This window comes from Notolepis coatsorum (assembly GCF_963971535.1).
Source record: "Notolepis coatsorum genome assembly, chromosome: 4".
In the NCBI taxonomy this organism is placed as follows: Eukaryota; Metazoa; Chordata; class Actinopteri; order Aulopiformes; family Paralepididae; genus Notolepis; species Notolepis coatsorum.
The window spans coordinates 106753917-106766294 of record NC_140168.1 but is presented as its reverse complement, the minus strand read 5'-3'; the positions used below and the strand labels follow the sequence as shown (position 1 = coordinate 106766294).

The 12378-nt window shown below is 45.7% G+C and overlaps 1 protein-coding gene across 1 annotated transcript in view; it reads left to right on the top strand.

The window, feature by feature from the left end:
- pip4p2 (phosphatidylinositol-4,5-bisphosphate 4-phosphatase 2) overlaps window positions 1-8083 on the top strand; it is a gene marked incomplete at its 5' end in the record, with an annotated part of 112508 nt that extends 104425 nt beyond the window's left edge. Inside the window, one exon of the mRNA XM_084312063.1 lies at window positions 6617-8083. Within this exon, the coding sequence (XP_084168189.1) occupies window positions 6617-6760 (144 nt within the window). The 3' untranslated portion in view covers window positions 6761-8083. The remainder of the gene's footprint in view (window positions 1-6616) is intronic.
- Window positions 8084-12378: the final 4295 nt, after the last annotated feature.

Here is a 12378-nt window from a genome sequence, read left to right as displayed (position 1 = left end):
TTTAGCGCTGTACCGTCGAGTTCGACCTATTCTATTAATTCAGTAATAGTCTATTTATGTATAGTGTATCGTGCGGCTACCGTTCTACAGTGACCAGCATCACCAACGCTTCCTCGTACCAGCTAGTGGGCTTATCCAGGCTGGGCAGCTTACCCTGGCGCCTTCACCCGAGGAGCCCTAGACGAGGACCGTGTGGACATGTACACTGGATAACCTACCCGACGACTGCATAGCCCTTTTCGGCTGGATTATATTTGCTTTGGTCCTGTAACTGATGGAGCGGAGAATCGTCTACACCCACAATTGTGTGGGATTTACCCTGTGAGGAGCAACGTCGAGCCCGCCTCTAGGACGCCCGAGGCTGGCTAGCTTTCTTCAATGCGGAGCTGCATACCGGAGAATAGCTGTTATTCGTCTGCGGATCAAGAGATTATTGCACTGTCTCCTGTACTTGGAGTCTCCCTATTCTTCGTTGACCCAGACTTTCGTTACCGACAAATCCTCTCCCCTTGCTGGCCTACAACCGGAGGGACCCTACTATTATCTCCCGCTGCCTTACTAGTGTACCATAGATATAGTTCCTAAGATACAGGTGGTATTCATTATCTCCTGCGTAATATTATAATGGACTTACGCTCTTGATTTACTTACGCACATTCTTCGCCTTATAAGCGCGACTCTAATTGAAGTATTGTAATCTACTATTATTGCTGCTAATAAATATTATTCTAACCAAGATTGTGTGGAACCGTGTCATTGTGGAGGTGTTCATCTCATATACCTGTGTACTGTATGGCCAGTAGTAATGTACATAAGACAGTAGTGGTTTAATGATACCATACTTATTTAATACAGTCAGGGAATTGTACCCCTCAGTTACAATTGGACCTTCGAGCCGGATGGTAACTAGTGTAATATTAATAATATTAATATTGACATGGCCAATGATGAACACTCCACAAAAGGTTCTCCTAAAATAGATCGCCCGCAGTGCAGACGGCAACCACCTCATTACCTAGAGGACTACGCTGCCAGTATACTACCTAGCTTTCTACAGACGTTAAACGCGGAAAAAGCGGATAGTAAAAGTATGCCAAACCCTACCGAACAGGCGACCCCGACAGTAGAGACCCTAGTGGGTTCTAACGTAACTGACCAAGCTCACGGGGGGGACCAGGAGGGACTAGACATGACTTTACCCCCCGCCAACGTCAACGAGGTAGTCCCCGGAGAGCTCCAGGATAAAGAAAGCCCTCCCGGGACGGAACCCGACCCACCACCAGAAGAGACGCGCACCCAGGAGACTGACCTCCTCGGTACGCGACCGGAGAACGGATCTCCAACGAGTACTACCAGAAGCCGATCACCTACATCAGCGTCTTCCCCCAGCGAGGCGGACAAGATGCTGGCGCAGGCTTTTATCGCCACCCTGGCAGCCTCAACCGAACGCGATCGGCTCCAAGCACAGACGCTTAGCGAGCGCGAACATTCTTCCATGGAACAAGAACGCTTCCACGCGAAACTCCAAGCGCAAGCCCTTAGTGAACGCGAACACTCTGGGATCGAGCGAGAGCGCTTCCAGGCGCAGCAACGGAGTGATGAAGACCGAATACGCCTAGAGACTAGACGCCTCCAGACGGAAGAGAATATGGAAAGAGACCGCGCCGAAGCCCAGCGCGCCGTCGCCAATGCACAGCGCGGAGCCGCCAATGCACAGCGCGACGAAGCCCAAGCCCAACGCGAAGCAGAGCGCGACCTCGCTCACATCAAGCGCGAAGCCAAGCGCGACAGACTACAAGCACAGATAATGGAGCAACTGATTGCCAGGGTAACCCCCACTCCTTCCGCACGGAGCTCCAGGGCCTCGTCAAGACAAGGGTCTAGGGCACCCCCCCCTACCCGATCAAGCGACCCTGAGCCCGGCCAACAGAGAGAGCCTATACCCCTCTCCGAACCCCTTCCCCGACCGGTCCAGGCGAGACCCAGCAACAGGGAAGAACCGGCCTATGCCGCGGAGAGGCTAAATAGACGATTACAGGATCTAGATGACCTGGCAGAGGAAGAAGAAGAGGGAGAGGAGGAAGGTCAAGCCCAACAGCAGCATCGTACTCCACAGGACCAGGAGGTCCAGTACAGCCCAGACTTTACCCCCGCGGCTCTGCGCTACAGACCCCCGACTCAATTCACGGGTGAGCTTGACGCACGACCAGCCCCGAGGAACAGCACCTGGGTACATGGGCCGTGGTACCCGACAGGTACCAGCCCACCACGACATGTAAGAGGAGACTCGCCTAGGAGGCCTCTCCTCCAACGCTCACCGATGTGCCAGCCATCCATGGCATCGTACCTTGGCACACCGACGTTCCCGGACTTCACACACGAGAACAGAGCACAGTACACAGAGTTACGAATGTGCCTAGAGACAATGATGTCCGATGTCACAGATGAACCGTACAAGTATGCTATCCTACTCAAGCACCTGAAGGTGCCCAGAGCGCACAATATAGCGCTGGCATATTCTACCTCTACTACCCCATACACAGCGGCTCTAGCAGCCCTCGACCAATGTTATGGACGCATATGGGACTACGTAATACAAGAGATAAGGAATATTGACCGCCTACCCCCAGCCACAGACAATCGCTCATTAGATGACCTGTCCATCAAGGTACAATCCCTGGTAGGGATGCTGGGGGCACAAAAGGAAAAGGGTATGCACGAACTGTACGCGAACTCTAATGTTGAGAGGATATTAGAGAAGCTCCCGCCCGCCCGACAAGAGCGCTTCAGGCGGCAAAGAGACCACCGTGATCCTAACGGTCCCGAGCCATCCCTCCTAGACCTAGCCGACTTCCTGGCGAGAGAAGTCAACAGCCTACGGTTGGATACGTTCGTGCGGAGCACGCCAAGCTCCAGAGAGGGACCTAGGAGAGCAAACGATGGCCGCAGGCTGGTGACCGTCATGCACCAAGCCGAATCAGTACTGAGCAGCAAGAACCACAGTACCCCCTTGATGAAAGAGAAGTGGAAGATTGTATGCCCGTACTGCGAAAAGGAACACTGGCTGTCACACTGTGACACGTTCAAGAAGATGACCGCCGACGAGGTGAGTCAATGGATAAAGTCCAACCGACGCTGTTACCGATGTGCGCGCAGTCACATGGCAGCCGAGTGCCGCTTAAAGAAGAGGTGTAGTCGGTGTGACGGAGCCCACCTGGACGTTTTACATGACAGTAACAGAAGAAAGCCTGCACCCTCAAGCAGCACAAAGGCAAGTGTTATGTACATTGACCCCGCCAGCAGCGGGGGCGCCCGGGTGCTCTTGAAGGTGGTCCGCGTAACATTGAGTTACGAAGACAAGGTCATGGACACCTACGCCGTCCTTGACGACGGGTCAGAGAAGACCCTTCTCCTCGCGTCCGCTGCGGCCCAGCTGGGGCTGCAGGGGAGCGAAGAAACAATGACGATTCGGACAATAAGAAGAGACCTGAAGACGATCAAGGGCGAGAACGTCTCCTTCACTATCGCAGCAAGCGGGCAGCCAGAGAGACGGTATAGGATCGCTAACGCTTTCACCAGCCAAGACATAGGCCTGTCGCAGTACACCTACCCCATCGCCAAGCTGATGGATAAATATGTGCACCTGCGTCAACTACCTATACCGCTCATAGACGGTGCCACCCCGACCCTGCTGATAGGATCCGACCATGCACACCTCATCATCCCAATGGACCGGGTCCACACTGGGCCCAGAGGCTGTCCAGCAGCAGTCGAGACTCGCTTAGGATGGACACTACAAGGCCCCCTCGCTAGGTCTCCCAACCGAACAGCAGCCACTAGCTGCCTCCACTCCAGAGTGACAGAAGAAGACACCACCCTCCTACAGCACGTCGAGAGGCTATGGACACTAGAGACAATACCCTTTAAGAACGAAAAGAAACACATTCGTTCCAAGGAAGACATTTATGCCATAGCCCTCCTCGAGCGGGGGACAAAGAGAGTCAAAGTCAACGGAGTGATGAGATACGCAACTCCACTCCTGAGGCGAGAGGGTATGCCTACCTTCCACGCCCCAAAAGAAGCGACGGAGCGGTATCTATCGAACACAGAGCGGCGCCTAGCCAGAGACCCCGCTCAAGCTACTGTGTACCGCGCTGAGATTGACAAGCTAATCACAGCGGGACACATAAAGAAAATTGACATTAAAGAGGCCGATCAGACGACCGAATCATGGTACGTGCCGCACCACAAAGTCCACCACAACGGCAAGGATCGTATTGTGTTTAACTGCAGCTACCAGATCGGATCACAAAATCTGAATAAAGAACTCTTGCCCGGCCCAACACTCGGCCCCTCTCTACTAGGCGTGTTGCTACGTTTCCGCCAAGACAAGGTGGCCATCAGCGGCGACTTCAAAGGGATGTTCCTGCGTAATATTATAATGTACTTACGCTCTTGATTTACTTACGCACATTCTTCGCCTTATAAGCGCGACTCTAATTGAAGTATTGTAATCTACTATTATTGCTGCTAATAAATATTATTCTAACCAAGATTGTGTGGAACCGTGTCATTGTGGAGGTGTTCATCTCATATACCTGTGTACTGTATGGCCAGTAGTAATGTACATAAGACAGTAGTGGTTTAATGATACCATACTTATTTAATACAGTCAGGGAATTGTACCCCTCAGTTACACAAACTATAATGAGGACCAAACAACCGAACCATGGTCCTCTTGAAAAGTTGGGACTTGGTTCGTTTCAATTGAACTATAGTACCTAATCCAGGAAGCAAAGTAGCCTACTCCTCTCTAGACTGGCGCCGCACGCGGACAGTCTCTCTCTTCCTCCCTCTCTCTCTCTCTCTCCTCTCTAGACTCGCAGTCTCTCTCTTCCTCTCTCTCTCTCTACTCTAGACTCGCGCCGCGCGCGGACCCCCCATCCAAATTCTAAACAACAGATTGGCTTTTCATAATATGTATGAATTATCTCATGCAATAATATCCATGGGACTCGACTTTTTGCAGTCGTTGTGTTTGTGTGTGTCACGACGAACACACACGCCAACTTTCTCCTGCGTGAGAAGGACATTCGCGGACATTCTCTCAGATAAAGAAAAAAAAAGCTTACATACTTTTTGGGTCATTTCATAATAGCAGCGTGGACCAGCTCTGTAACAACAACGCATCTCGAGCTGCTTCTATGCAGCTTGACAGCTTACGCAGGAAGGAAAGGTCTCTCTCTCTCTCTCTCTCTCTCTCTCTCTCTCTCTCTCTCTCTCTCTCTCTCTCTCTCTCTCTCTCTCTCTCTCTCTCTCTCTCTCTCTCTCTCTCTCTCTCTCTCTCTCTCTCTCTCTCTCTCTCTCTCTCTCTCTCTCTCTCTCTCTCTCTCTAGTCGACTAGCGCCGTGCTCATAATAGTATCTCTCTCATTACGCTGCCGGCAACTGATTACGTTTGTGAGTGCTATAGTCCAATAGATGTGACAGGCATGTCCTTTGTTTACAAATTAGATCCGCACCAAACAGGGTAGTGTGAACGCAGACCAAAATCAAACAATGTATCATTTTCACATTTGGTCCACCAGAAAGTCCGGACTATCCCTGGACTTTCAGATGTGAACACACCCTAACTCACCATCTTTAGATAATAAAGTACTCAACCTCTACTGTCTTTAACTATGAATGAACACAACACTCTAACTTACCATCTTTAGATAATAAAGTACTCAACCTCTACTGTCTTTAACTATGAGTGAACACAACACTCTAACTTACCATCTTTAGATAATAAAGGACTCAACCTCTACTGTCTTTAACTATGAATGAACACAACACTCTAACTTACCATCTTTAGATAATAAAGTTTGAAAACATTGTTCCTCTGAAAACTCAAAACGCAGTTGTACGTTTTTTTCTTTTTTTTAATCAAATCAAAATGTTGTTCTTTGTTTGATACTGACCATGTGACTCTGCCCTTCTCTCCACCAGGTGTTTGATACTGACCATGTGACTCTGCCCTTCTCTCCACCAGGTGTTTGATACTGACCATGTGACTCTGCCCTTCTCTCCACCAGGTGTTTGATACTGACCATATGACTCACGCTGCCCTTCTCTCCACCAGGTGTTTGATACTGACCATGTGACTCACGCTGCTCTTCTCTCCACCAGGTGTTTGATACTGACCATGTGACTCTGCCCTTCTCTCCACCAGGTGTTTGATACTGACCATGTGACTCTGCCCTTCTCTCCACCAGGTGTTTGATACTGACCATGTGACTCTCGCTGCCCTTCTCTCCACCAGGTGTTTGATACTGACCATGTGACTCACGCTGCCCTTCTCTCCACCAGGTGTTTGATACTGACCATGTGACTCACGCTGCCCTTCTCTCCACCAGGTGTTTGATACTGACCATGTGACTCTGCCCTTCTCTCCACCAGGTGTTTGATACTGACCATGTGACTCACGCTGCCCTTCTCTCCACCAGGTGTTTGATACTGACCATGTGACTCTGCCCTTCTCTCCACCAGGTGTTTGATACTGACCATGTGACTCTGCCCTTCTCTCCACCAGGTGTTTGATACTGACCATGTGACTCTGCCCTTCTCTCCACCAGGTGGGCACACGGGCCTTCGCCAGGCGCTACCACGCCACCTACGTGGCCTGGGCCTTCGCCTACCTGTTGGGGCTCGTCTGCCTGATACGCGCCTGCTACTGGGGCGCCATCAAAGTCAGCTACCCAGAGAACAGCTTCCCGTAGGGCCGGCACGCCTCGCCTCGCCACGGCCCGGCATGGCTGAAATGACAACCCCTGCCTGCCCTCCCCCACTTTTAGTTTCTTCGTCGTGTTGGGGTTTAGAACGGGGGAGCGTTCAGCGAAGCGGGACTTTGCCGAATGGTCGGATAGCGACGTCTTGAGGAGATGTGAGTGAGCGCCCCGCGCGGCCGCTGGGAGTACGTTGTTGTGTTGTTGTTGTTGTGTTCCTATCTGTAACATGTCGGGGAGTTTTGATTCGCTGAACAAACCCCCGAAGTCGGGTCGGTCTGCCTCCGGTCCGCCGGGACACCGATCCAGCCCTCCTGGGTTTTCTGCAAAAAAATATCGAGAATTCGAGACTTGTGTGACAATGAATCGATTCGATAGATCCTGAAATGTGATTTTACTTTATGCGATACTGAAAATGAATGCCATGAAATCAACTTTATTCTAATGATGATATCAGATCAATAGTCCTGCTAGACGGTTGGATTTTGTCGACAGCCTGACTTGATATGATGGTACCTATTTTGCGTACAGCGTTTTGTTACCGACCAGACCAAAACGAGACAAACTCCTGCGAGCAATTCTCCCATTGCCCTGCGATTTTATGCAACTCAGTGTTATTTTGCTGCTAGTTTTACCCTCCAGCTACAGAAAGCTGGACTGTAACCTTTGACCTGCCTGTGTACACTGACAACATAGTAGTACTGTATGATTTTTAACTCTGAAATGATCGAAGAAAAAAGAATAATGAAATCGTCCTTAAAAACCTGTGCGTGCCAACTAATGTCGCTGCCCAGTGTTAGTCCAGAGGAACTCTAGATCAGAGGGAGCTTGTGTCTATCCAGGTATTCAACTGTCTTTTGTACCATGCTGCGTTTCTGTTCAATAGAGCAATAATATTTTTTGTTATAGTTGCCCTGAAGCTTAAGCACCCTGACCTCCTTGTATTTGCTATCCCACGGTTTCAGTGGCCTTCTCAACGGTGGAACACGAGATCTACAAACATGGAAAATCATGCTTGCATGTTGAACTGCTATTATTTTTCCTGTTTCGGAGAGTTAGCCAAAGCTTAAAATGTTCCCGGTTCCACCCTTAGCTCTCTGCATTAGAATGTAACCCCACCTCTACCTTTGCGTATTGCCCTGTTTCTAACCTCCAGTGAACTCTGTGCTAGCTAGCATCGCTACAGGCTAACTTGCCATTCTGTCTCTTGGCCAATGGGCACAGTTCGAACCTCTAACCTTGTTCTGAATGTGATGATGATGAAGCAGAAAATAATAACTCTTTGTACATAGTTCAAATTCATGACATGGAAAACTGTAGCGCGAGTTGGAAGAAGAAGATGGCTTTTGGGTCTTTTTAAAAATGATAATTTATCAATAAAATGAAAAAGATTCTCACTTTTCCTATCTGTGTTTTTTTTGTGTCTCTTTGACCAGATTTGCTTTGGTAGATTTGAGCTGCACTGTGTGTGTTTTGGGGAAATAACACTTCGAACCAACGTTTTTAAATCCTTCTTACCGTAGGCCAGTGGTTCCCAACGTGTGGGGCACGAGGTACTGCAGGTGGGGCGTGAAGAAAGTATAATATTAATTTATCCTACTAAAACTGATAAACGCCAATGTCAACAAAAATGAACTGACTGTCATGTGTTCTTTTTTTATACAGAGCCCATTCAGAAGCCTAAATAAGTGTGGCAAATTATCAGGCAAATTATTATTATTTGAATGAAAATAAATCTCCTCCCAAGCTTTTGTTCATTTTCAAATAAAATAAAACTATAATTGTGTCTTTGTATCTTGTTATGTTGATCTGGTCTTGTTAGTAGTAGAGGAAATAGCATGTTTGTAGCCTAAAAGTAATTCTAGCCTACATCTAGAAGGGGACCAGGTTAGGTGGGGCTCGAGAATATTTCCAACTCCCCAAGTGGGGCCTGATTGAAACAGTTTGGGAACCACTGTTGTAAGGGTTTAATCCATTGATTGGTAAGAATGACCATCGTTCTAATCATAGGTTTAAATCAAATAAAATGTATTTGTAAGGCCCGATAACACACGTTAATGTCCCCATGGGCCGGACACGTCTTCTTTAGACAAGTCGAGAAGAAACATCACAATAAATCAAGAATAAAACAAAAACACCATGAAGTCCAAATTAAAATGAATAAATGAATGCAACACTCCCAGAAGGTAAGGAAAAACTCAGTAAAAACCTAGCAATAGGAAAAAAGCACCACAGGCAATGTGGAGGAGAGAAACCTTAGAAGGGCCGTTCAAGGGGGGATCTCCCTTCTTAGATGTCGGTGATAGTAGTGTTGCAATAAAACAGCCGAAACAGTTGGTAAGCATGTACATATACATGTAATGAAACACAAATAAGTACATGCCATAGCAACTGGGGTACATAAGGACTTTTTGAAAGATTGACAATAGAGCTGATGACAGATCCATTTAAAATGTTGGAGGTGAGGAGTAGCACTTTAAAGTCAGATCTGGCTCGATTAGGAAGCCAGTGTTGGGAGGACAAGACCGATGTGATGTGATAACATTTTCTAGTTTTAGTTAGTATCCGTGCAGCTGCATTTTGCACGAGTTGAAGATTTTTGATGCTTGAATTAGGTAGGCCTGAAAAAAGTGCATTACAGTAGTCCAGACGTGATGAGACAAATGCATGAATTAGGCTTTCAGCATCAGCCAGAGTTAAAATAGGGCGAACTTTTGCGATATTACGAAGATGGAAGAAGGCAATTTTGGTGTTTTATTTTTATATGTGCTATTAAATGAGGGAGGAATAAAAAAATATCCAAGGTTTTTTATGGTGGAGCTCTGAGATTCATGACAAGTATCAAAGTGGAGGGAGATGTCCTCAAACAGGCCTCTGTGGTTTGGGGGGCCAACGACTAACATCTCAGTTTTATCTGCGTTAACACTTTCAAAGCCAACGACGAGATATCCTGTTTGTTCATGTCGACCGTTCATTGAGATAAGATAAGATATTACTTTATTAATCCCCTTGGGGAAATTCCAATGACACACACATACAGCTCAACGTCTCATTAATAATAACAACATCACAATCATTACATTTTTACAGTAACAACGGCACAGCATAAATTCAACAGACATGTACATTTGTTGACACATGTCATCTACAGAAGGCCTGAGACGCCATATGCGATAGTCGGCAGCAACAACACTAAGTAGTAAAACAAGGTATTGTCGCGCCAGACAAGGTATCGGCGCGCCAGTAATTGCCAACGACGATAGATCTCGTTTTTTTTTTATATTAGCGGTTTGAATTCATATTTCATCAATCTAGTCTCACGTTAGTGCTGCAAACTCTCTCTGAGCTCCATTGGGAAAATAGTAAATACCACCCCCTATCGTCTCCCTGTGGTACTGCACCCCTTTGGAATGGATTGAACTAAACACATGGGGGGGGGGGGGATCCAGCTTCCTCATTTGTCGGGCAAGTCACCCCTAGATAGAGGATCAGATTCATTGCAGAGCCCCAAAACAGCGTGGGATCAATAAACGTGATCGATATTTGGAATGGCGATCAGGAATTGGAATAATCTTTTTGGAGAACATCTGATCGGAGGTAAGGAATCTATTTGACCAGTCTTAGGATAATCAGATCTTTTTTCACAGAGATATCAACGTGTGCCCTGTGTGTGTGTGTGTGTGTGTGTGTGTGTGTGTGTGTGTGCTGATCAGGAAATGAGAGAATCGATTTTCAGCTCGCTTCTATAGCGTGCATAAGTACACATATACTATCGATAATCTAGCGTTTATTTGAAAACGATTCATAAATAGGCCGAAAAATTACAATGTTTTTTGTGTATTCCAGAATATTCCAATAAATGACGATTATCACAGAATCTTTATATTTTCCTGAAACTTAAAAAAAACTAGCGTTTTTCAAAATGGTATAAAACGGAAATGAACCGATTAAAAAACAATCCGTTTCGACAATGTTGACTGCAAACAAGTCATTGATAAGCGACGGCCAGATTAGACACATAGCCATAATTTAAGACATAGTTTATGCGTTTGCAAATATGAGAGCTCTATCATTGAAGTGGGTGGTGGCAAGGAAGCACTAAATCGTGCACCGAGCTCCGGCATTGAAAGTGTTAAGGAGTAGAACGTTTTGTGACATCCACTTTTTAATGGCAAGCAGGCAAGCCTCGAAATTTTGTAATTGGGAGGAATCATTTGGCTTAAGGTACATTTAGTATGTTATGTTATAGCCATAAGTAATATATTGAGATATTTATGAAAATGTGCAATGTGTATATATTACAAATAAGTCATATATTGAGATATTTATGTATTTACAAATAAGTACATTAAGTATTACATTATTCAAAATATGTTTGGTCGTCATTCTGTATGTGACCAAAAAAGATGTACCATTGTGATCATGGTTTAAGTGAGATTATGGTATTATTTAATAAGTACAAAAGTGATACCATAGCAATCCATGACTTTTACCATTATTATCATAATCATTATCCTGTACAGAACATTATTATCATAATCATTATCCTGTACAGAACATTATTATCATGAATGAATGAATGAATGAATGAATGAATGAAAACTTTATTTAACAGATTGCAGAATGGGTACAATACAGTACGGCTCAATACATACAATTGTTAAGGGGATGCAGACCTGAGAAAGACGTTTGTCTTGTTTCCACCAGGGTCCCCCATTTTCAATTCATATAGACATTTATGACATACACAACATACATGACATTTATGTCATAGGGACATATAGGTATTTAGTACTGATACATTTGTGACATAAGCGGTATTCAAATATACAGTACTGTTTAGTGTTACCCCTAGATCCTAGACAGAGTATATACATATGATGGGGAGGGGACTGTACATTAGGAGGGGGTGGGTGGGTGGGAGGGAAATAATCATTATCCTGTACAGAACATTATGATCATAATCATTATCCTGTACAGAACATTATTATCATAATCATTATCCTGTACAGAACATTATTATCATAATCATTATCCTGTACAGAACATTATTATCATAATCATTATCCTACACACAACAGGCTCCACTCTGTGAGATGAGCTTGAAATGCATCCGAGCGTCGGAGAGGAGCGATCTAAAGGCTGTGCAACAGCTCCGTCTAGTGGCGCTCTATCGTACTACACCAGCAGACCGCTACAGCATGTAAACAATAATTATGATGAACGTCACGTGTGTAATATAACGGGGTGGGCAGACTGGTGATCAGATAACAATACAATGTGCCATGACCTCCCGATGTTCATTTATAATAAAACACAAGATACTTGAAGTTCAAGTTCAAGTTTCTTTATTAGTTGTCATACAAAAATACAGAATACTTTTATATGAAATGCTTTTTCCTGTTCTGCTCCTGAGAGTGTGCTAGATAAAAATAAAATAGATAAAAGTAAAACATAGAAGTCAAAAGTATGTAACAAGTGTAAACAAAAGTGTTCAAAACAAAAGTGTCATACAATATACAATACAGAGTAGAAAAATAAATTAGTAACTGACTTACAATACAATATACAGTACAATGCAGAAATGGGATGAGGTACAACTTAGGGTAAGG